This window comes from Scyliorhinus torazame, chromosome 8 (genome assembly GCF_047496885.1).
Source record: "Scyliorhinus torazame isolate Kashiwa2021f chromosome 8, sScyTor2.1, whole genome shotgun sequence".
In the NCBI taxonomy this organism is placed as follows: domain Eukaryota; kingdom Metazoa; phylum Chordata; class Chondrichthyes; order Carcharhiniformes; family Scyliorhinidae; genus Scyliorhinus; species Scyliorhinus torazame.
This window is the reverse complement of record NC_092714.1, coordinates 126,587,381-126,613,791: the sequence shown is the minus strand read 5'-3', so window position 1 is coordinate 126,613,791 and position 26,411 is coordinate 126,587,381. Positions and strand designations below refer to the sequence as shown.

At 46.9% G+C, this 26,411-nt stretch overlaps 1 protein-coding gene across 5 annotated transcripts in view; it reads right to left on the bottom strand.

Moving 5' to 3' along the window:
- Window positions 1-3,887: 3,887 nt before the first annotated feature.
- The window catches only part of LOC140428098 (uncharacterized), a 135,484-nt gene continuing 112,960 nt past the window's right edge, over window positions 3,888-26,411 (bottom strand). For all 5 annotated transcript variants that reach the window (XM_072514146.1, XM_072514147.1, XM_072514148.1 and 2 more), the window contains one exon: window positions 3,888-5,987. In XM_072514146.1, the coding sequence (XP_072370247.1) occupies window positions 5,725-5,987 (263 nt within the window). In that variant the 3' untranslated portion in view covers window positions 3,888-5,724. The remainder of the gene's footprint in view (window positions 5,988-26,411) is intronic.

Here is a 26,411-nt window from a genome sequence, read left to right as displayed (position 1 = left end):
AAGTATTTGCAAAGGAGAGTAGCTAAAGGAAACATTGATCGCTTTGGGGTGGAGGCAGGAGAAATTATATTGGGGAATAAGGAAATGGCAGAGACATTGAACAAATATTTTGTGACTGTCTTCACAGCAGAAGACAAATTACATACTGTAAATAGATGGTAACCAAGAGACTAAAAGGAGTGAAGAACTTAAGGTAATCAACATCAGTGGAAAAAATGTATTGGAAACTTAAGGGTCTAAACTATGCCAAATTCCAGGACCTGATCGGCTACATTCTAGAATTCTAAAAAAGGTATCTGCAGAGATGATGGATGTTGGTTATGATTTTCCAAAATTTCCTAGTTTCTAGAATGGTCCCAATAGATTGGAAGTTTGCAACTGCTCTATTCAAGAACGGAGGGAGAAAACAAACAAAAAAATAGTCACTGACATCAATTATTGGGAAAATGCTTGAATCTCTTCGTAAATAAGTTTTAAAATACACTTAGTAAATCTTAGTATGATTGTACAGATGGAAAATCATGTTTGACAAATATATTACTTTTTCGAGGATATAATTAGTAGGGTAGATAAAGGGGAACTAATAGAGGTAATATGTTTGGATTTCCAAAAGGCATTTGATAAGCTGCCACACGAAAGCTTATTAGACAAAATAAGGCTCATAGAGATGTGGGTATTCTAATAGAGAATTAGTTAATGGAGAGAAAGCAGAGAGTAGGGATGAACGGGGCATTTTCAAGTTGGCAGGTCATGATTAGTGGAGTGTATAACATTCTTAGTCTCCTGTTAATACAGATAATTTACAGAGTCTGCTGAGCTAAGGAAAACATTAATTTTACTGGAACATCTCTTACTGTAAGCTACATCTTACCACAAGATTGTACAAGGGAGATCAAGTTCATGAGATGTTGTATCATTTCCAGTCATGATGTTTACTCTCAATTGCAAACCACACAGTTAGAATTAACTCCTTATACTACAGAGTGTTGCAAGGGTTGTAGCCAGTTAAAATGGCTAACTCCCGATTTAGAATGGCTAACCCCGATTTAAAATGGCTAACGGCAAAGGCTGATGGGAAAATCAGCCAACAGGACTAAAACGAGCAGCTACAGGTAGACTGTGTATTCACCTCTGGGAAGGCCTGACAAGATCGATACCAGTAACCATCAGCACAACAAAACACCAGCCATCTGCATACTAATGAGCAATCCCCGGGAACAATGTGCAACATTTTAGACACACAAAGCCAACCCAGACTCGGCGGCGCCAGCAAAAGCCTACACAAAGGGAGGTGAACGACCACCTCAAGACCGCCCATCGATCAAGAAATCGCTCCAGCATTGGAGAATATCGAACCAAGTGATTGGGACAAAGTCCAATCACTTGGAACCAGGTACAGGGTCCTCCCCGAAAGGCGGGAAGCCCCTGGGGACTATAAGAATAGAGTCCCAAGTTCAAATCGACCCTTCTGCTACCCCTTCTGCACACCTTTAGCATCCTCCTGCACCCTTCTGCTTCTTCTTCTGACCGGGTCACTCAGCAACGCAGACCAACCTTTGACAGTGACCGGTCCAGCCATCGTGAAACATCCCGTAAGTCTTACTTCAATGCTCGCAACGAGATAGGCGCTCCTAGCTATCAATCTGTACCAGCTTCGAATCCTGCAGGCTCAGAACCCGAACGAAAGGCCATTTGTTTCCCTGACCTGGTGAGCCATTTCCAAGTAAGTATTGGCCTGTTAGTTGTAGGAAGTAGCTTAGACGTAGAATGTATGCATGAGTATTGATTACTGTATATAATAAATGTGCTTTGATTTAATTCTTACTAAGCGGTGTATTTGATTATTGATCATTACTCGGACTTGAACCACGTGGCAGTATCAGAAAGATACCTGGCGACTCAAGAGCAAAGGTGATAGAACAGAGCAATTAAATTAAGGCTAAAGTTAGCAACCGGGTCAGTGCGAGGGCCACAGTTGTTTATGATAGAATCCCGACAGTGCAGAAGGGGCCATTTGGCTCATCAGCTCTGCACCGACCGTCTGAAAGTACACCCCACCTAGGCCCACTGCCTCACCCTATCCGTAACATTTATAGCTAAAGGAATAGAGTATAAAGGTAAGGAAGTATTGTTGCAACTATTAAAGGCTTTGGTGAGACTACACCTGGAGCATTGTGCACAGTTTTGGTCCCCTTATATGAAGAAAGATGTAGTGGCATTGGAGGCAGTTCAGAGGAGACTCACTAGATTGATTCCAGTGATGAGAGGTTTGTCGTAAGAGAAGAGATTGAACAGTTTTGGCCGATACTCTCTAGAGTTTAGAAGAATGAGGGGAGATCAAATTGAGGTATACAAGATGATAAAAGGTATGGATAAATTAGACGAGGAGGGGATGATAAATGGTATGGAAAAAGTAGACGTGGAGCACATGCTTCCACTTGTGGGGCATTCTGGAACGAGAGGTCATAGCGTTAGGATAATAGGTAACAAATTTAAAATGGAGTTGAGGAGAAACTGCTTCTCCCAAAGGGTTGTGAATCTGTGGAATTCGCTACCCCAGAGTGTGGTGGATGCTGGGACAGTGAGTAAATTTAAGGAGGAGTTAGACAGATTTTTAATTTGTAATGGGTTGAAGGGTTATGGGTTATGGAGAACGGGCAGGACAATGAAGTTAAGGTCAGGATGAGATCAGCCATGATCGAATGGCAGAGCTGACTCGATGGGCCAAATGGCCTAATTCTGCTCCCATATCTTATGAACTTATGAACCCCAACTAACCAGCACATCTTTGGACACTAAGGGGCAATTTTAGCATCGCCAATCCGCCTAACCTTCACATCTTTGGACTGCGGGATGAAACTGGAGCACCCAGAGGAAATCACGCAGACACAGGAGGAATGTGGATACTCACACAAACAGTCATGCAAAGCCGGTATGAAACCTGAGTCCCCGTGGCTGTGCGGCAGCAGTGCTAACCTCTGTGCCACCCTGCTGTCCGGTGATCTATTGCAATAATTTACACAAAGAAACCGAGAGTAATGAAGCTACATTTACTGATGATGCTAAACTAGGTGGGATTGTAAGCTGAGGACACAGGGAGGCTACAAACAGAAGGTTTTTTGAGTGAGCAACAAGGTTGCAGGTGGAGCATAATGTGAGAAGCATGATCTTATTCACTTTAGAAGTAAGAATAGCAAAGTAGAATATTTTTTTAAAAGCATGAATCTTGTAAATGTTGCTGTTCAGAAGGATCTAAGTGCACTTGTATAAGAAACATGGTAAATTAACAAAAAGGCACAGCAAGCTTTTGCAAGGGATTGGAGTACATGAATAAAGAATTTGTGCTACAATTGTACAGGGCTTTGGTAATACCACACCTGGAATATTGTGCGGAGTTTAGATCTCCATATTTAAGGAAGGATATATTTGCAGTGGCGGCAGAAGGTCCAGAGAATCCTGCCCTTTATTTCTTGGTGGCTGCAAAATGAACATGAATCAGGGGCCTCTGTTAAAATTCTCCGTAAAGCAATTCCCCTCTCACCCCACCCCCCTGCGAAAAAAATCTTGTTGTGTGACAAATTGTCTTTATTACAGGATTTTAATCGTGGCCACAGTGAAATTTTGACAGGTCTTCAGATCGGGCACCGAAAAATGGGGCGGAAACTTGGTTCCATTCTGCTTTCAAGTCTTCAAGTTTTCAGGGGACTTTAGTGGTTCTTCCACACCTGCCCCGCCCTGACCCCACTCACGCAGCGCCTCAACAATTCAAAATCAGAGTGAGCAAAAAGGCTGATCAGGTTTGTATCAGAGCACTGCTGATTAGATAAGACAGTCACGTGTCAGAGTATGACAAAGAGAATGTCTAATGGAGTCCATGCAAAGAGCCCTCAGAATTTAACATTTATTTATTGGGTAGCTAGTTTCAGACAGTAGACTGAAAATACAACTCCCAAATTAGATACAGAAAATTTTATTACAGCTCTACAAGAATACAATTTGTAATTTTATGTTAATCAGATATAAGAATGTAAGCCAGCAGGATATATCTGTTCAACAAATTGATACTCAATGAATGATACCTCAATATTCCTTATAGTTCATACCAAAACATTAATAAATTTGAGTGCTTATAAATGACATATTTCACAGGTGAGTAATGAAATATCTCCCCAATTTTGACACCCAGTGACAGCATCAAATACTCCGAATTGGGTACTGAATGAGTCAGGTGGCAAGATTGCCTATCTCAACACAGACACAAAATGCAATAGACGCAACCTCAAAGCAGTTTTCTCTGTTGAACTGATACACAATGTTGGGTTTCCCGCTCCTTATTGTCTTTAGGCTAAACTGGCAATTTAGTTGTTTGGTAGTACAGAACATGCTGAAAAAATAATTGTCCTGATGAGGGCAAGACAAAAGCTTTGAACATGTACCAGCAATTTAGGGCAGAATTCGCCCATCTGGGATTAAATCCCGTGGCAGGGGCAGGTACAGGGACAGGGAGTGTTTCCTGTTTTGGAGGCCAGCGGGAACTACACCATATCTTCCGGTCCCAACCTCATTAATTATGCAACTGGAGGTTTAGCGCCGCATTCCATAGTAGGATGGGCATGTTGGCAACTGGGTGCCAAATTTAAACGGCACTCAATATCACTGATCTACCACTGAAGAAAAAAGATGGACCCCCTGAAGGAGATGGACCTCTAGGAACACTCCAGGAAGTTTCACCTGAAAGATGCTCCCTCACCCATTGCTGTGTTGTTCCGGGACCCAGGATTGCTCCATATTGCACTCCTGACAGGTCCAGGCGTTGTTTAGGTTTAAGTCCCGAATTCTGCACGCCACGTTGCTCTGGATGTGTTCTGGAACGGGGTGTTTCCCTGCTGGCGTTACAGACAATCGGGCCTGGGGAGGAGATTCCGGTCAGGCCTTCATCTGCATTCCATTAGTGGGACCTACCATTGAACCCGCCGGCGGGGCCATGGGAGAATTCTGCCCTAAGTGTGAACTAGTGCTGAATTGTGGCAAGTATTGTGCTTATAAGGAAACAATTCGGACGGTCCCAAACTCATTTTACAACAGACAAAATATTGTTCTCTGGGTTAGATCCAAGCTCAAAATTCCAGAGATGCTGAACTTCTGCATCACCTGCCCCCCAACCAACCCCCAATCTAGCACTTGTTGCCTTACATTTGTTGACTTCCAATCTACTATTAATAGGTTCAAAGTCCATGGGGCTCCAGGACAACCAAAGTAGTCAATAGAAAGTCATCATCTGTTCACGTTTGGGCTGGTGAAAAGATTTTTACATTAATGAAATATTCCACCTTGAGGGGAGAAAATAACTTAAGATCTCTCCCTACAAGTAATATCTAGAAAGAAATTTCAGTAGCCAAGTCTCAGCAGTTCACAAAGTCATCACAAATGTTCTATTCCACTTGTGTTTTGATACCCGTTCTGCGATAAAACTTATGTTTCCAGTTTTAGCTATTCTGCGATACATACTTCTGAGTATTGCACATATGCAACCTTGAACACTCTCACAAAAATAGAACTATGGCATTAAAGCATAATCTTACTTATATTCAGGAACCCTCATGGTTAATAGTAAGAGAAAATCATAAATAAAGTGTGTATGATCTCAGAGATCATGTTGTTTCAGGTCATAACTGAGCACATGTCCTTTTCCATTTTCGGCACTTCCATCTCTTCAGAAAGTGGTCAGAGGGTATTTGTGTCTCCACTGAAGTTCTCTTGGGGATCGCTGCTTTGAGGAGTGCTGATTTTGTTACTCTGATTCTCAGATCCTTTCTTGTAATACATAGCAAAATACTGAGGGTGCTGTTTCTTGTAATAGCCCGGCAGGGACTTCCTGAGGTCATGTCTTATGCTGCGAATGGAACTGTTTATAGCAGCCACACAAGCTTTCCAGTCACGCCCATTCTCCCCCAAATCAAATACCGGATAAACTTCTTCAAGAAATTCTGTTGACAGAATAGAAAGAAATTACAACCACTAATATAATTAATGTGTTCTTATATTATCACAAGCTATATTCAGATGATCTCATTGAATGGTGGAGCAGGCTCGAGGGGCCAGATGGCCTACTCCTGCTCCTAGTTCTTATGTTCTTATATGATTCAGTGTCCGTAACATTTCAACAATTCGGAGGCTCAGAGGAAATTCCTAGCCTGACTGTTCTTGTTCATTCTCGACATGTATTTTGGTGTTGGAAATAAATATTATCCCCATAAGAAAGCTGTTTTACACATCAGGAGTATAACCATAAACTAACCACCTAAAGCAAAAATTTAATGTAAATATTTGACTTTTTTTCCTTTTCTTCCCCAACCTCTGTTGTAATCATTTTCATGTCATTCTTTCTCGGTTGCACTTTATTCTAGCCATTCCTCTTTCCTCTCATTTCAAAACTTTGAACGTTTCATTTCCTCCAACCTCCCTGCTCCTCTTGTCCATTTTGGAGATGCAGTGTCTTTATAAAAGTGCCAATTGTATGAAGTAAAATTGGCTCGCCAGAAGGTTATAGGAGAGGCTGAAAAAAAAAGTATCTGAAGACTTATATTATTATGACATAACTGCAGCTGAAAGTAGTTGGAAATTATTACATGCATTTTCTTCTACATCGTGGAATAGCAACTAGTTAAGACCCCGATAGTTTTTAAAGTAACTTGTACCTTGTTATTAAAGGCCATTCGTTGCGAGCTGCTTTTTAATTTATTCCTACAATGGGAAAATGGGAAACTAACTTATACCAAATGTGTCAGAATACATTGTGCCAAGTTATTTTTTTAGAATAGAAATTAAGAATTAGCTTGGCCTCTTTGTTTTGCTGTTGATGAGGTGATTTAAACTCAAAATGCATGTTAGAATAACAATCTTTCCTATTCACTGAATGAAGTGGCAGATTCCAGAATTGGGTCCATTGCTATAAGGACACTAGTGCATTGTAATCTCTGATGCTACACAATACTTTCAGTAACTTATAAAAGCCTACTACTCAGCGATGATTGTGTACTGCAAAATAAATAATTTGCCATATTTGCTGTAAAAAGAAACATAGAATCCCAGGTCTTAGAAACAGGATTATAGATTACAAAAGCAAAGAGGTAATACTGAAGATGTACCAATTATTAGGTACAATAGGAGTTCCATCTTAATAGCTGCACCTTTCCCCAGTCTTGGCCAAAGGTACTATCTTAAAGACATCTCTGTCCAGAACAGAAGAGGTTCTCCTTAAATAAGCAGATTGGTTTCCAATACCAAGGGGCTTGATCTACCATTTTAACCAGAGGCCTGAGCAGGTGCGCATTGATGGCTCTCCCACTAGACCGCCCACTCCCAACAGAAGCCATGACGAGCAGAGGCCCAGCAATGTATAGTTTTTGTTCATTGTTGATTTCTTATGGAACAGGAGAAATAGGATTTCTCCCCATGCCCTACCAGAAGACCTTGGGACTCTCAGTGTTCCTTCACATCTCATTTCGTCCACCCAACACCCCCAATTTCACAACAGGGTTCTCTCCCTGAGCATTTGTCTTGGGCCAGGAATCAGACCCCTTGGTCCTCCCCGGGGGCTTTCTCCTGCATGATTTTAAGCTTCCTGCTGACTTCCCAGGCTTTTTGATTGTAAAGTCTACAAGAATTATGTTGAAGACATCTGGTTTTTGAAACCTGCCTGGTATTCTTGGAGGGTCGCACCACTCACTTGGTCTTGCTCCTACCTAGGAGTTAAAATTAAACTCATTGTGCCACATATCTGGTGCCCTGTTTCAGGCAGGATGTCAAAGTCACGGACAAGATGCAGAAGAGTCTTTTGTACTATAAAACCCCAGAACTTGAAGAAATAATCAAACTGAAGTACTCAGTGAAGGGTAATCTATGAAGTGTGAACAGTTGTGAGGATAGAGTAGAGAGGTTGGGACTGTTTTCCTTGGAAAGAAGAAGGCAAAGAGATTTGATACAGATGTTCAAAATCATGAGGGGCTGATGAGTGTAGATGGGGAGAAACTGTTCCTGCTTCTGAAAGGATCATGGCACTGTCAGGTGATCCTGACCTTGGCACGGTCTCTGAGGCATTGAGGTGCCTGGATTTTATTAGGATAAAGAAATCACGTTGAGGGAGGGGAGGACTACATTAAGTAGATTCAACACTAGCTCTGTCACTGATCTTTGTAGAGCACTGCTATGTGTTTAAAGAAAAGAAAATGCTGGAAATACTCAGGCCAGGCAGCATCAATGGGGAGAGAAGTAGAGTTAACATTTCAGAATTGTTGAAAGGTCATTGATCTGAAATTTTAACTCTACTTCCCTCTTTCTATACTGATGGAGTGCAGCTGATAATACATTGCACATTATTAAGTTTCAGCAGGATTCAGTTCATAAATCCTTGTTTTACTTGTGGAAACCGCACTTTCTGCTGTGAGCATGAAACAAAAATGCTGAGAAAGTAAACCTGAATCATCGTGCATCTATTTAACCACACCTCCTGCTTTCTACTTTTTGTGGCCATTCTTCTCTTTGTGCTCTTTTACCTTCACTATCATAAACCTTAATTTGACCATCAAATCTGTTAGTGCTACTTCATGAAAATATTTTTTGAAAGAAAGAAATGCACTGGATTCCTTTTGCCTACATATAGTTTCTTGTAAGAATTCAATTAAGTTAATCAAGCGCTCAGGACAATTTTAAACTTCATGTAAAAAGGCGAATGTTTTGTCCACATTTTTCATTCTTAGATTTACTGAACGTTTGAAACTTAATTTGAAAACACCCACTCGTGATGATGTACATGTATAAAGCATTGGATTTGCATTTTCCATTTGTGTTTTAGATTTGTGCAATAAAGGTGTAAAGCTATACTTCAGATTGGTGGGCATTTTTTCTTTGAAATGACAATCTGGATTTTACTGCCAAAATTCAGATTTTTGGTATCTGGAATACTGATTTCTGTTGGGAAAGGTTGGCAGCTCTGCTGTTCCAAGCCCAAACCACTCCAGTACCTCTATGAGGTACTTCCATTCAACTCTATCGAAGGCCTTTTCTGCATCCAGGGGACTATCACCTCTGGGATCATGATCACGTTCAGCAGGCGTCTGATGTTCAATGTTAACTGTCTACCCTTGACAAAGTCCGTCTGGTCCTGGTACACAGTCCTCCAGCCTCTTGGCTAGGATCTTGGCCAGTGTTTTCGCGTCTGCGTTGAGCAGCGAAATGGGTCTATAGGAATCGCATTCTGTTGGGTCTTTGTCTTTCTTGGGTATCAGTGAGATTCAGGCTTGTGCTAGCGTAGGCAGCAATGTGCCTCTCGCCAGTGAATCTATGAACATCTCCTGCAGGTGTGAGGCCAGTGCCATTGCAAATCTTTTGTAGAAGTCTGCCGGGAAACCGGCACCTTCCCCACCTGCATGGAGTTAATACTCTCCATGGGCGGGATTCTCCGAAATGGAGGCAGAGTGTTCGCGCTGTCGTGAACACCGTCGCGTTTCACGACGGCGCGAAACGGGCGTGGGCACTACCGATTCTGGCCCCCACAGGGGGCAAGCACGGTGCTGGAGCAGTTCATGCCGCTCCAGCCTCCCTTCCCGGCGCCAATTGGGTGCCGCGCCAACCCGCGCATGCTCAGTGGCGCCGTGGGACTTCCTCAACGCGGCAGCCCCGACGCAACATAGCGAGCGGCTTCAGGGGCCGGTCGCATAACAAAATAGGGCTGGGGCTGGAGAGGCCAGCCCGCCAATCAGTGGGCCCCGATCGCAGGCCAGATCCCATTGGAGGTCCCCCCTGGTGAAGGAGCCCCCTCCCCCCACCTCACAGGCCGCCCCCCCGACCCTGCGCGCAAGAGTTCCTGCCGGCTGCGAGCAGGTGTGGACGGCGCCGGCGGGACTCTGCCATTTCCACGCGGCCGCTCGGCCCATCAAGGCCGGAAAATCGGCGGCCCGGCCGCAGACAGCAGCCCGCGACGGGCGCCGCGCCAAACGCGCCGGCGCAAATGGCGCCGATTCTCCGTTCCTCGGAGAATCGCATGTCGGGGCGGCGTGGCGCGGTTGTGGCGATTCTCCGGCCCGGTGCGGGGCTCGGAGAATCCCGCCCCATGACCTCTCCCAGTTCTAGCAGTGCTTCCAAGCCCTGTTTCCTATCCTCCCTCACAACTAGCCTGTCCAGTCTATAGAGGAACTGCTTCATCCTCAAGTCCCCTGCTGGGGCTGGGAGGTATACAGCCCCTGGGAGAAGGTCTTGAATACTTCAGTGACCTTTTCCGGTTCCGCTACTAAATTGCCTTTGCTGTCCCTAATCTGGACTATTTCCCTCGTGGGAAGCTGGTGAGCCAGCTGGCGGCTGGCTTTGTCTCCGTGTTCGTACAGGGTTCCCCGTGCCTAGCGCAGTTGGTGCACTGCTTTCTTCGTGGAAAGTAGGTCAAAGTCCACCTGTAGCTTTTTCCTCTCCGCCAGCAGCTCTACGGTCGGGGCCTCAGAATATTGCCGGTTTACCTCCAGTGTGGAGTCGATTAGCTGCTGCCTAGCCATCCTCTCTTCCCTATCACTCCGTGCTTTGTACGCGATAATTTCACCCTTGATCACAGCCTTCAGCGCCTCTCAGAACATGGAGGGTGAGACCTCTCCATTCTGCTTATTAGTAATATACTCATCTATGGCCTGTGATATTTTCTCATTGAAAGCCTTATCGGCCAAAGGGCCATGTCCAACTTCCATGAGAGGTGTTGGGCACGGCCCATCTCCAACCTCACATCCATATAATGTGGAGCAAGGTCAGAGATTATGATCTCAAAATATTAGTCCTGGAAGCACCGATTTCCCCACTACGGAGAAGTCGATCTGTGAATATACATTGTGTACTTGGGAGAAGAAGGAGAACTGCTCCATGAATGCACAGAGTTTTTTCGCCATGTTGGAGGTCTTCCCCGTTTTGGGATTTGATCTGGCTGTCCGTGAGTCCTATACACAGTTAAAGTCCCTATGTATCTATATTGTGGTTTTACACCATGTTCTCCTTTATAAACTCCGTGTCGTCCCAGTTGGGAGTGTACACGTTCACCGGTACTACCGGTGCACCGTCCAGGACACCGCTGACCATGACGTACCGTTCTCCCTGGGTCCGTAACCGTCCTCGTCACCATAAACTGTCCTCTTATTTAACTGCATGGCAACCCCCTTGGCCCTCATCCCGTAGCAGGAACGATCGCCCTTCCTTACCCGCAGTCGATCCTTCTCTCTCAGGTACGACTCTTGGAGGAAGACTATGCCGGCTTTCAAACATATCAGTTGGGCAAAGATTCTGGATCTTTTCACTGGGGCGTTAAGTTCCCTGACGTTCCAGGTGACTATCCTGATGTGTGTGGGGGGGTTTGTTACCCCCCCCTCCTGCAATTTCAACCATACACACCTGATGGACGCGCCCCAGCATCACAGGGCGTCGTCCAAAATGGCCATGGTCACCGTTTCCTCATGGGGCCGGGCCCCTGCGCTCCAGGATTTTCCTTTGTCCAGGGGGCACCCAACAAGACCGGCAACTACTTGTATGCCACGTGGGTGAGCCCCTGCACTCCGGGGTTTCCCTTTGTTCAGGGACCCTCCAAAGAGGTTGCTTGCGACGCCATTTTGTTCCAAATCGCCACGTATGGCCTGTTGTAGCCAGCCTAATGCCCTCGCTCCCTCTTTATCAGTATTCCCCTTGTGGTATTTTATTTACCCCCCCCCCCCCCCCCCATCCTTTGGTGCCCCCCCCTTCTCTCTATTTCTTTCCAGAGCCGTCCCCCTGGTAGCGATGTGCGCGCTTTCTCCTTGCGGGATATGCTGCACAGCCTCTCTCCGGTGCTAGCTTCCCCGCTAGTGTGGTGTCCCCCTCTCCCAGGGCTAGTTGTGCATACTCCCGTCTCTAGTCCGTATTCCTGCAGGAATACAAATGGGGATTATGTGAACTGGCCGCTTGGCGGGTCAGATGTCGATGATACCTGGCATGTGTGGGCACTGCGCTTAAGCAGGAAAGGGTTCTGATGAGGAGTGCCAGGGGAGAGTGAAGAATATTGTGGAAGGCGGTGCTGGGACTCTGTGAGGTGGCAACATGTGGGATTGAGGTGATAATCTGAGGGGTGATGTAAAGTTGGAGTAGAGAGAGGAGACAGGGAGCACTTACCCTGGCAAAACAGAGTAGGTCATTCATCTTTTTTCATCCTCTTGGTCAGGTTGCTGGCCCTAACTAATGGTGTAAACGTCTCCCAGGTAGTATTTGTCACCTTGCTAAAGGGTTTCCTGCCAGCCCGAGGGTATATTGTTGCCCACCTTTCCTCCATGGCATCCAGCACACAGGTGAAGGCCCCTCCGTGAATCTAGGAGCTCGTTTCCTCGCTGCCATCCTCCTGGCTTGATTGAGTCAGTGTTGTGGAGTCATTTAAATGCAGTGCCCCCTTCGTTGAAGTGCTCAGATGACACCCAGGAGGGCGAATCAGACGCTTTATGCCTTAGGCATGCCAAATTGCAGTCTGGATCACACTGCCAAGGCCAGTGGGAATCACATCAATCACACTACAGCCTTCCAGTTTCAACATCAATTTCAACAACTTCAGATGATTAGCTCTACCCCCCTCGACGGATTTGTTTTCATCCCATTTCATTTTAACTGTCTTTTACCATTTCTTTCTCTCTTGTCTTTCTTTATATATATTTAATGCCCCCCCCCCATCTTATCCACCTTTTCTTCCCCTCTCTCCACTTTGCTTATCCCTTCCCCTCCCCCCACATGTACATCTGTTACAGTTTACCCTCTGATCTTAGTTACTCTGCTGTTTGACCTCTCACACCTTTTGTCCTCTCTGGGGACTGCCATTAGCACTCTTTCCCCTTGGTTTCTGTGGCTATTAGCACCCGGTTTCCCTGGGTTTCTGTGGCTATGACTCATCTTTCATTCTCACTCCGCAGTATCAATATTTTCCACTTTCTCTGTCTGTTAGCTTTGACAAACGGTCACCTGGACTCGAAACATTAGCTCTTTTCTCTCCCTACAGATGCTGCCAGACCTGCTGAGATTTTCAAGCATTTTCTCTTTGTTTTCAGATTCCAGCATCCGCAGTAATTTGCTTTTATTTACATCAATCTTCTTGCCGAAAATGACACTCTTGTCATTTTTCAGAAAACTCCGCACTATGTCATGTAAGCCGTTTGGTCATGCACCACACAGCTGGCAGATAGAAAACATTACAAGATCCAGTGCCAAGATAGTCTCAGCTTACCAGTAGGCTCCCTTCTCTGTGTCCCAGAGTCATTTGAAAATCATCGCTCTCCACCCTTTATGGTAGGCGGTACGGAAACCCCTCCAAAAGGGACTTTTGCTGACAAGTCCCAACGTGGCAATTTCTTGTTCCTCGAACCTCCAAAAGTCCTGTGTGTTTCCTTTTCTTCTATTCAAACAGAGAACCAGCTCTCACCAGCAGCCTGATTGGTTGCTAACACAGTCTTCTGCTCTTCACAGCAGGTGCAATGTCTCTATCTCGCGCTCTGTGTGCTTCTGTATCCAAAAAAGCAGCTGCCCATCTTTTGTGTCAAGGTGTGAAAATTGTCACTTGATTTTCAATGGCTTTTCTTTTGCTTTTCCTTTCCATGACAGCCACCCCACCCCCATCTAGAATATCCTGTTTCACCATAAGTTAAAGGAGACAGTTTAAAATGTTGTAAAGTCTCACATTCGTAACAACACAATTAAATGCACCAATTCATGGCAAAGTCATAGGCCTGGATTTTCTGTTTGTAAGACTAAGTGTTGACGCCAGGGCAGGATTTGTGCACTTTCAAGACAGCAAAACTTGCACTGAACCTGGACCAGTTTAGCGACTGTGGATGGGGTGAACACAACGCCGCCACGTGGCACACAATCAATTCCAATGAAAATCGGTGCGGGATTCACCGGGTCCGTGATTGACACTCGGGTGACTGACAAGCCGTAGCCCCAGACACACTTCACTTCCCACACACAGCATCCCAGTCAAGAAGATGGCACTGGTTGTGCTGGAGCACGCCCATACAGCTGATGGATCGGCTGGGGCCAGAGGGCACCTAGGGGGGTGGCCTTCGGGGACACCTATATGACCCGTAGCCCTAAGTTCACAGTTGGCTGCCAGCGGCATGCACAGCTGCTTGGCTGCCTTTCGGCTGCGGCAATGGTGTTCCATGCCTGTCCACCCTGACCCCACAGCCCACCTCCTGGCTACCCCCGACCCTGGCAGAAGTCCCCCGGCCGGTGGCACAACTGTGAGCAGACTGTGGCGATGTTGGACACTTTCCGTATCCCCCTCTCTCTCCCTCAGTAGCCACCACACTGCTTTCACGATTTTAAAAAGCACAAGTGAACCGCGCCGTCGGGACTCGTTGGCCCTTTGGAGGTGGAGCGTCGCTGAGGTCCCGGAGAATACTGGGTCAGGCACGCTAAAGATATGTAAATGGTGACTACTGTACGTGCGTTCCACACCACATTGACGCCGCTGTCGAGGTGATGGAGAATTGCGATTTGGCGTCAAATCGGCGCCCTCCACAATTTTGGCATTGGAACCTATTCTCTGCCCAATCACGTTTCCCAATTTTGGCGTCAGACAACGGAGAATCCCGCCCACAATCGGTGTATTGAGATGTGACAAAGTCCAATCTGAATAAAATATGCTGGATCTGGACCGCGAGTCTCAAGATAATTTCATCCATGAATCACATTTAACATCAAGAAAAGAGGCTTCAAAGAGAACATATGAATAATTATGGAGGCTATAATTCGAAGCAGGAGAGAAGGGTTGGACAAAAAGCAGATTTACCAGGCTTCTTTCATGGGAATAGATACAATCGTGCTCACCTACAGTTTCTCCAAAAGGAGCGTTGAAGGTGCAATAGTCACCCAATGATCTCATCTGGAGCTAGACTTAATAAAGCAAATTTATGAGAAAACCAGAGTTTATGGCTGTAAAGTAATTGTCTAAACATCATAAAATTAATCTCCCCTTGGCATCTTATGCCCTTCAAATACAACATTTTCTAAAAGCCAAGACTGAATCCACTCAAGGGGCAAAACTTCAACTTAACAGTCTGTTCCCTTCAGGAGCCAAATGATCTGTGAAAGCTCCTAAAATAAATTGTTTCGGATTTAACCCTGAAAATACTTGGCAGACCCAAAGGAATAGCTTCCTCTCCTTGGATAGCTCATGTACTGTGACCACTAATACAGCTACAAATTTGATTTTAAACATGCAGTACAACTGAAGCAAACAATTTAAATGAAATTTTCATGAACACTTTGGCCGGGATTCTCCGGGGCCACCTACTAGCCGCAAGATTCACGATGGCCCACTGAATCCTGCATCGAGCCAAAATCATGGTTCGTGCCAGGCGTCAGACTCATTGCGAGTTTCTCGGCACACCCCACCCGCCATAAAGATCATCGATCATAGAATTTATAGTGTAGAAGGAGGCCATTCGGCCCATCGATTCTGCACCGGCTCTTTGAAAGAGCACCCTACCCAAGCCCACACCTCCACCCAATCCCCATAACCCAGTAACCCGACCCAACACTAAGGGCAATTTTGGACACTAAGGGCAATTTAACATGACCAATCCACCTAATCTGCACAACTTTGGACTGTGGGAGGAAACCGGAGCACCCGGAGGAAACCCACGCACACATGGGGAGAATGTGCAAACTCCGCACAGACAGTGAACCAAGCTGGGAATCGAACCTGGGACCCTGGAGCTGTGAAGCAATTGTGCTAACCACCATGCTACCGTGCTGCCCATGCACCCTGATAAGGTGTCAGTCATGATAAGAGGGGTTTCCGTACCGCCTACCATAAAGGGTGAACATGCAAAGTGCTCATCGGCATTGGGTTGGAAGCTCGATTCAAGTGCCACCTGCGTTGCGCCCCCTCAGATGGGAATCACCCAGGCATGATTTGGCGCAAGTATTTAAAAATGGGAGTGAGGACCCTACAATTACCACCAGGGTGCCGAGGGGGTCCTTCATGGGAGTTACATTTGCGCCTCACAAGTGCGAGGCAATGACCATCTCCTACAAGAGGGCATCTACTCATCGCCCCTTGAATTAATAGCATTACCATCGCTGAACTCCCAACAATCAACATCCTGGGGTTACCATTAATCAGAAACTGAACTGGACTAGCCATATTAATACTGTGGCTACCAGGGCAGGTCAAAAGCCAGAAATCCTACGGCAAGTAACTCACCTCCTGAACCCCCCAAAACCTGCCCACCATCTAGAAGGGCTGGTTTAGCTCAGTGGGCTAGACAGCTGGATTGTGATGCAGAACAAGGCCAGAAGCACGGGTGTAATTCCATACCAGCTGAGAATTCTGAATTCTCTCTCTGTGTACCTGAACAGACGCCACAATGTGGCGACTAGGGGCTTTTCACAGTAACTTCGTTGCAGTGTTAATGTATGCCTACTTGTGACAATAAGAAGGTTATTTATTATTATTTAAATCAGAAGTGTAATGGAATACTTTCCACTTGCCTGGATGAGTGCAGCTCCAACAACACTGGAGAAGCTTGAACCCATCCAGGACAAAGCAGTCCACTTGATTGCTCCCCCTTCCACAAACATTCAATCCCTCCACAACCGACAAACAATGGCAGTCGTGTGTACCATCTACGAGATGCACTGCAGGAACTCGCCAAGGTTCCTTAGACCCACGACCACTACCATCTAGAAGGACAGAGCAGCAGATGCCTGGGAACCCCACCACCTTGAGGTTCCCCTCCAAGTCACTCATCACCCGATTTGGAAATATATCGCCATTCCTTCCCTGTCGCTGGGGCAAAGTCCTGGCGCTCGCTCCCTAACTGCACTGTGCCTACACCTCTGGGACTTCAGTGGTTCAAGAAGGCAATTCACCACACCTTCTCAAGGGCAACTAGGGATGGGGGGGACATGGCCCTTACCAGCGACCAGGACCTGTCCTGCCCCTCTCAGTTCCAGCCGGACCCCGGTGTGCCACGGAATGGCACTTAAAACCCCTCTGAGGCAAAAGAAAATTCAAAGTTTCATGGAATGGCACGTCAGGGGTCTCCCTTACCGCCACTGGGAATCACTCTGGTTTTCCCACTGGCAGGGGTATTAGCCATGGATCAGATGAATCGCGGCCTTAATTCTTCTGTCCCTGTGCCATTTTGTATTTCCCATTCCATTCTTCTCAATTAATTTTAATTTTACCCAATGGGAGGAGAAGGGGATTAAGACACTAAAAGATTTGTTTCTTGGGGGTCGGTTTGCAGGATTGAAGGAGCTGGGAGCGAAGTATGGGCTGGAGCAGGGGGAAATGTTTAGATACATGCAGGTTTGAGATTTTGCCAGGAAGGAGATACAGGCTTCCTGGTGGAGCCGGCCGCCACATTGCTGGAGGAGGTGCTGACGACAGGGGGACTGGAGAAGGGAGTAGTGTCGGCGGTTTACGGAGCTATTTTGGAAGAGGAGAAGGCACCACTGGGATGGATCAAAGACAAGTGGGAGGAAGAGTTAGGAGAGGGTATAGAGGAGGTGTTCTGGTGTGAGGTGCTCCGGAGAGTGAACTTCTCCACCTCATGTGCGAGATTGGGGCTGATACAGCAGCAGGTGGTATACAGAGCACACCTCACAAGGGCAAGGATGAGCCAGCTCTTTGAAGGGGTAGAAGATGTGTGTGAACGTTGCCGGGGGCGGGGGGGGGGGGGCGCAAATCACATTCATATGTTTTGGTCCTGTCCAAAGCTGGATGATTACTGGAAGGAGGTTTTTAGGGTAATCTTTAAAGTGGTGCACGTGAAACTGGACCCGGGCCCTCGGGAGGCCATATTCGGGGTGTCGGACCAGCTGGGGTTGGAAATTAGTGCGGAGGCAGATGTTGTAGCCTTCGCCTCGTTGATCGCCTGAAGGCAGATCCTGATGCGATGGAGAGCAGCCTCTCCACCCTGTGCCCTGGCGTGGCGGGGGGACCTGTTGGAATTCTTGACTCTTGAGAACGTTAAGTTTGAACTGAGGGGAAGGATGCAGGGCTTCTACAATTCATGGGCATTATACATTATGCACTTTCGAGAACTGGATAACATCGAACATTAGTTGAGGGGGGAGTTAGGAGGGTTGGGGGAGGGGGACTGTATGTGTTAATGGTGACTATGGGTGATTCCTGATTCTTCTTTGTCATTTGTTTATGTTAACATGCGGGCTAATGTTTGGGGTTTGATGGGAGGAAGGGATCGTTGTTATTGATATGGGGATTGGCATATTCGTTACTGATTATTGTTGATTTTTGGTGGGTGCTAATTTGGGAGAATATGAGAAAAAGGAGGCGATTAAAAATATTTTTTTTTGAAAAAACTTTTAATTTTACCCGTTCTTTTCAAAAATTATCTAGCTTTGGAGATCTCATGGTGCAGTAGGAGCACCTTGGGCTGGATTCTCAGGTCACCGACGCCGAAATTGCGTTCGCCGACTGGTCGGAGAATCCAAGTTCACGACAGAATCGGGGGTGGGCCCGTTTCACGATGCTCCGCCCCCTCCAAAGCGGCATACTCGCAGAGTACGCCACACGCCGTATCGACGGCCTCAGGACATTGCCTGAGGCCTGCCCCCCGATGCTCCGCCCCTGACCGGCCGAGTTCCTGATGGCGTGGGTCTCTCATGGTCTTGTCGGGAACTCGGCGTGGCGGCTGCGGACTCAGTCCAGCACCGCCCCAGTCGGGGGAGGGCCGATCCGCGGCTAGGGGGGGACATTATTCGGGGCTGGGGGCACTGTAGGGGGGTGGTCCGGGGCGCTTGAGCCGGCCGAATGGGGGGACTATTTTGCGGGCCGGGTCCACAAGCAGCCTCTGCCATAAAGCACGGCGCGGCCGCTGCAGGCCACCGCCGTGCACATGTGCGGCCACGGATCTGGCAATTTTCCGGGGCGTATCGGCAACTAGAGCCAGGTGCTCTACGCTGCTGTCCTGCTAACCCCCAAGAAAACAGGGAATTTGTGGCCGTTTTGCGCCAGTTTTCCACCGTTCCCGCGCCGGCGTGGAGACATAGCCCCAGAATTGGAGAATCCAGCCCTCTGTCTCTGGGCCAGAAGCTCTGCGCTCAACTCCCACTTCATGAATTGATGGCACAGAAGGTGCATTCATAAGAAGGCCAACAGGTTGATAATCAGCCTGTAAGTCCTTCCAGTACACCTAACTTAGCAGACACTAAGAGTGGGAGAGATTCTTTTAAAAATTTATTCTTTCATAGGATGTGGACATCGCAGGAAAGGCCGGCATTTGTTGCCCATCCCCAACTGCCCTTTAACCTTGTAGTTTGCTGGGCAATTTTAGAGGACAGTTAGAGTCGACCACATTGGTGTAGATCTAGTGTCGTTTGTCGGCCAGGCCAGGTAAAAATAGCAAATTTCCTTCCTTAAAGGGACTCGTGAACCAGATGAGTTTTTATGACAATTGATGATGGTTGTCATGGTTACTGAGATTAGCTTTCAATTTCAGATTTTACGCTGAGGAAGAATTCAGAATGTCCAATTCACCTAACAAGCACGTCTTTCGGGACTTGCGGGAGGAAACCGGCGCACCAGGAGGAAATCCACCCAGACACGGGGAGAATGTACCGCCCTATACATTATTCGACAATGGAAATATGTAATTAGGTAGTTCGGAGAATAGTTTCATAGAAACTTGCTGGCACGGTGGCACAGTGGTTAGCACTGTTGTTTCACAGTGCCAGGGTCTCCGGTTTGATTCCCGGCTTGGGTCACTGTCTGTGCGGAGACTGCATGTTCTGCCCGTGTCTCCATGGGTCTCCTCCGGGTGCTCCGGTTTCTTCCCACAAGTCCCAAAAGACGTGCTTTTTAGGTAAATTGGGCATTCTGAATTCTCCCTCTGTGTACCCAAACAGGTGCCGGAATGTGGCGACTAGGGGCTTTTCACAGTAACCTCATTGCAGTGTTAATGTAAGCCTACTTGTGACAATAATAAAGATTATTATTATAATAGATTTGGTTACTGAAGGCCAGCCAGCCGCATTTGTAACTGCTCTTGAAAGAAAACTAAAGGGACAGAAAATATTTAATCATTAGAAGCAAAAAAGGATAGAAAATATAAGATACCCATCAGCATCGGAAATATAAAAAAGAGAGATGAACATTTTAATCCAACAATTCATCAGAATTGGGGTGGTTGAGCTGGAGATAATAAGGACAATCTGCACAAAATCAATAAAATAAATTAGAAAGGTATGTCACAGTTTGAGGTGAAGAATTCAATCCTACTTACACAAAGAAACAACCATTGGGTTTAATTTTTTTTTTAGAACATACAGTGCAGAAGGAGGCCATTTGGCCCACCGAGTCAGCACCGACCCACTTAAGCCACTTCCACCCTATCCCCGAAACGCAATTACACCTCCTAACCGTTTTGGTCACTAAGGGCAATTTAGCATGGCCAATCCACCTAACCTGCACGTCTTTGGACTGTGGGAGGATACCGGAGCACCCGGAGGAAACCCACGCAGACACAGGGAGAAGGTGCAGACTCCGCACAGACAGTGGCCCAGCAGGGAATCGAACCTGGGACCCTGGCGCAGTGAAGCCACAGTGCTATCCACTTGTACTACCGTGCTGCCTAAATTTTCTATCAGCAGAGTATAAAACAATGTTAAAAGATACAATGTTCTACAATACAACAGCAATACAACAGTCATTTCAAATGGGAATTGGATTGGAAATATAGATCAAGGAATGTATAAGGCCAGTCAGACATGGCTCCGAAATGGTGAATAAAATAGTATAACACAACTTAAATTTACTGTGAGAATCCACCAAGAAAATTTAAAAAACAACCAAGGTCTGAAATTTCAGAAGTCACTGATCAGACAAGGGGTGGATAATGCCTAGGAGAGGTCTACTCTCAACTTAGAGCAGTGTTAAAAACCAAGCAAAAAGGGGGTGAATGGTATCTTCTACAATCACCCAATTCTTTGTTTTCCCTCCCAGGACCCTCAAGGTTCTTTGTGTTTTACAGATGAAATATCACTCAGGAGCCAATTGTATAATAAGAACACAGAGGTTCCAGGTTTCTTTGGGGCCTTTTGATCATCAGTCATAGAAAAAGTGGAAAGGTCTGTTTACGAAGAACTCATTAGTAAATCTTTCCAATGTTACAATTATCTTTACTTCTTCTGAGGCAGCTCGGTGGCGCAGTGGGTTAGCCCTGCTGCCTCATGGCGCCGAGGTCCCAGGTTCGATCCCAGCTCTGGGTCACTGTCCGTGTGGAGTTTGCACATTCTCCCCTATTTGCATGGGTTTCGCCCCCACAACCCAAAGATGTGCAGGGTAGGTGGATAGGCCATGCCAAATTGCCCCTTAATTGGAAAAAATGAGTTGGGTATTCTAAATTTATTTATTTTTTAAAAAATCTTTACTTCTTCGCCGATTTAAACAATTAATAAAAAAGACAAATGTGAATTGGAATCTTAGAAATCATGAATTCAGGGCAGCACTGTGATGCTGGGTTCGATCCTGGCCCCGGGTCACCATCCATTTGGAGTTTCCACATTCTCCCCATGTCTGCGTGGGTCTCACCACCACAACCTAAAAGATGTACAGGGTAGGTGGATTGGCCACGTTAAATTGTCCCTCAATTGGAAACAAATAACTGCGTACTCCTAAATTTATTTTAATAAAGAAATCATGAATTCAGCAAACCTGATGAAAATTTGAAGTAGGTATGTTGGCAGAATTGCAGCCTTATGGAATGATCAGCTGACCTACTGTGACTTTCCTCACAGGAAGTCTGGGGTCTGTAATGCTTGGCTGCTAATCTGCTCTGAGCCACTGAGTGAGAGCAATGCTCAAGGACAGCCCTTGGGCAGCACTCCAGGTAGTTACTGAGGTCAGTTAGGATATATTTATTGTGATTGTTGGGACGTCCACCTGGACTACCAGCTGTGTGTTTCTTTACCCTGTCTCAATAAATAGTCCAGGTTATTCCAAGCTTAAAAAAACAACAAATTACGAGCAAACCAGATGTGCAGTCCGTCACGTAACAAAGGCTGAAATTTTCTGGCCCTCCCCGCCAGCGGGATCTTCCTGCAGCCAGGTAGATAGCTCAGAGAAGACCTGCCCCCTGACTTTAGGAGACAGAGATGGACTCACGGCTCCATGCCAGTGAGGAGAGGAGGGACATCGTCTTCCCAGGTTGGGCAGCAGACTCAAACCCGCCCTCCTGAGCACCTGGGAGGTGGTGGCAGAGGCAATCAACTCTGCCAACCTCACTAGGAGACAGCTGGTGATCCTGAATGGTGGGTGTGGGTGGGGGTCCACTGATGAGGGCTCTGCCCTGAAAGGGGCACAGAACTAGGGAAGGTTCCAAAGACTAAGCTGGAGGTGTCCTTTGACTGGGGTGAACTCTGTTAATCCCTTGCTTCCTCTGCAGTGGGGCAGTGCTTCGGAGGAGTGCCAACCGCTGGTTGGCCAGTGATCGAACTTGGCCACAGCCATTCCCTTAATGATACAGCTGGGGTATGAAGGTTTCCAGATGAGCGGCCTGGGTGGGCTCCCACATGACCAGAGGATCTCTGAAGATTCACAGGACACGGTGAGCACTCAGCAGTGTGAACAGCCAATGGTGGGCTGAGGCAGGCCACGCCGATCCCGAGGGGGACACTCTGAATCAACGGACATGGCAGCAAGCCATTCCCTGCTACTACCCCCATCCCTGCTACTACCCCTCGCAATCCCGACAATGTTCGAGGCTTTTTCAGAGTTTTTTTAGCCTCCCGCTCCACCTCCATAGCCATGGTTCCCAAGCCGTGCCTGCGAGATCTCTGCCTAAGAGGGGCGGATAATCACGGGGGTGGGGTTGGGTGGTGGTTTGGAGCAAGAAGTGTCCAAACCACAGGTGATATTGAAATCCATGCAGTTGCGCACGGCATTATATTGATATCACTGCCAGCGAGGGATTGGAGCATAGCGTCGGAATCGGATTCTCCGTTTGGGAGACTAAGTCCCCATGTCGGCGTGAAAACAGTGGTGTTTACGCCAGGAAAACTGGCGCAAAGCAGCCACCGATTCCCTGCTCCCGGGGGGGGGGGGGCTAGCAGGGAGGCAGTGTAGGGCTCCCGCTCTAGCTGCCGACATGGCCCGGAGAATTGCCGGGTTCGTGGCTGCGCATGCGCACGGCGATGGCCTGCATTGGCCGTGCCATGATTCATGGTGGACTCAGCCCGCGGACCTTGACCACAAAAATAGTCCCTCCTTCGTCCGGCCTGCGCGCCCCGGACCGCCCTCCCACAGTGCCCCTTGCCCCGATTAAAGCCCCCCTGCCCGCGGATCAGCCCTCTTCCAACTGTGGCGGCGCCGGACTGAGTCCGCAGCCGCCACGCTGAATTCCTGGACAGGTGAGACCATGAGAGTCCCACGCCATCGGGAACTGGGCCGGTCGGGGACGGAGCATCGCGGGGCGGGCCTCAGGCAATGGCATGATGCCGTTGATACAGTGTGCGGCGCTGTAGAGTACGCCACTTTTCAGGTGGCGGAGCGATTTCGGCGTCGGGGATCGGAGAATCCAGCCCCAGAATTTTTCCATTTCACACAGTTCTCCGCCCGATTACAATTTTCACTTCCGGCATCACGAAGCGGAGAATCCAGCCCAGGATCCTACAGCCTAAATTCACCCCTGCTCAGTTATTCCGTCGTGTAATACTGTCCATCTTGAGCTTCAACAGATCCCTGAATTTCTCCCTGACCCTTTAATAAGATTAGAAAAATTAGCACATTTTGTACCTGAACAGAATGTTCTCAATACTATATCTTATCTAAAAGCATCCATCTAAAAGCTTCAGAACAAAGGTTGAAATTCAGTTCGATGTACTTTGGCATTGCACAGCAATTATTTACAGATTTTCTTTGCAGTAGCCAGCTCTTCCAACAAATGTCAACAAATTCTCACAGACCCTGCTATTTTATTTCGAGCTAGAAAACAAAATAATAAAGTTTCCAGTACTTCTTGCCTGGAGAGAGCTCCCTGTTCTCATTCTGAATGCAATTCAAACTACAGGTCACTTGTGGTTTGTTCTCTGGAATAATATGCAGTCAAACATGCTTCCGTAATCAAGGGTTCTCCACATAGCCTAAAAAGTACCACTTGCCACAAGAAAGGGGAAAATCAGCATTCTTTTATGAAACAAAATGTATTTCCTAATGGTATTCATAATATCCTGCTATCGGAGCACAGAAGGGGAGGGTAGCTTTTATGCTCACTACTTGGGTGGTAAACTGGTGGAGCAGATCAACTGGCTTTTATTGAACCTGCCCAATATTCATTATATCAATGTTCAAGTGGTCTCACAGAGGTAACAACAAAGTAAGAATAATTGAAGAAGAGTCATAGAGACTCAAAATGTTAACTTGGTTTCTCGCTCCACAGGTGCTGCCAGACCTGCTGAGCTTTTCTGTTTTTAGTTCAGATTCCAGCATCTGCAGTATTTTTGCTTTTATAATGAAATAGAGACAACTTACAAATGATAACATACATCTCATGTCTTCTGTTTACATCTCCTAGGTGTCAGCTGTGGTTCAGGGGGCTAGCGCACGTACCCGTGAGTCATGCCATAGACTCAGTGCAGTTCTGAGGGAGTGCTGTGCTGCTGGGTGTGCTGGGCGGGATTCTCCGGTCAGCCAGTTGCGTTTTCCTGCTCGGCGCCTCCTCGCCAGCAGTGGGATCCTCCGTTCCAGTAGCCAGCCAATGGGATTGCCCTATGTGGCCATCCCACACTGTCGGGAAACACATGGGCGTAGGTGAGCTGCCGGCGGAGCAGAGGACCCCGCCGACGGAGAATTCTGCCCGCTGTCTTTTGCATCGGATATTAAACCAAGACTACACCTGTTTTGTTGTGTGGTAGGAGCTTAGACGGCTTTGGAGATTGCCTAGTCTCCCAGAGGTATGTTGCTTGAGTCCATAGCCTTTTTAACCAGGCCTCCACATGAGGCAAGAGCTTCTGCTCTCTTCCAGATCTCTCTTACTTGTGATCTGACATTGTGATTATATCAGCATCATGTATGCTTCGGATGTTATTAACCTTTTACTCTACAAGACCTGCTCTCCCAGGTGGGCATAAAAAACCCACAGGAGGAGCAGCGCTCCCTGGTGTCTTGGCCGATACTTATCCCTTTATCCCTCAACCAATATCATTGAAAATTAAATTTTATTACCATTATCATATTTCTGTACACCTCAAAAAGTACTTCATCGGCTGCAAAACACTTTGGGATGCCCTCAGGGTCAATGCAAGTTTTCCTCTCCATGTCAAATATCCATTGATGTCAAGCACGCAATTCTGATTTTGTTTCATGATTATCTTCCCCTTTTTTGCTTAAGGCAGATTTGGGAGGTTGGTGGTGGGAATGTGGAATAAAGCAGATTTGTTTCTTGGCTTGTTGATCATGCTACTGTGAACTATGGTGGATTAAAAACATTTTTTTACATGCTATTCTCCACAATGGTTGGATTGCAGTGCTTGAGGAAGACTGGGTTTTATCCAACCAACAATGAGAGATGATATTCATTTGCTTCCAATAAAATTTGTTGTTATAAGCTTGGCACACTTAAATCTTCACATGGCGACAAACCCCACAGCACAAAACCATCCGGAAACATGCAGTAGGGTTAAGGAAAATCCCACGGCATGGCAAATAGGGTTAAGGAAAATCCCAAGGCGTTTTACACGTACAGAAAAAGCAAGAGGGTAGCCAGGGACAGGGTTGGGCCACTGAAGGATAGGCAAGGGAATCTGTGTGTGGAGCCAGAGAAAATGGGCGAGGTACTAAATGAATACTTTGCATCGGTATTCACCAAGAGAAGGAATTGGTGGATGTTGAGTCTGGAGAAGGGTGTGTAGATAGCCTGGGTCACATTGAGATCCAAAAAGACGAGGTGTTGGGCATCTTGAAAAATATTAAGGTGGATAAGTCCCCAGGGCCTGATGGGATCTACCCCAGAATACTGAAGGAAGCAAGAGAAGAAATTGCTGAGGTCTTGACAGAAATCTTTGGATCCTCACTGTCTTCAGGTGATGTCCCGGAGGACTGGAGAATAGCCAATGTTCTTCCTTTGTTTAAGAAGGGTAGCGAGGATAATCCAGGGAACTACAGGCCGGCGAGCCTTACGTCAGTGGTAGGGAAATTACTGGAGAGAATTCTTCGAGACAGGATTTACTCCCATTTGGAAGCAAGTGGTCGTATTAGCGAGAGGCAGCACGGTTTTGTGAAGGGGAGGTCGTGTCTCACTAGAGTTTTTTGAGGCGGTCACAAAGATGATTGATGCAGGTAGGGCAGTGGATGTTGTCTATATGGACTTCAGTAAGGCCTTTGACAAGGTCCCTCATCGCAG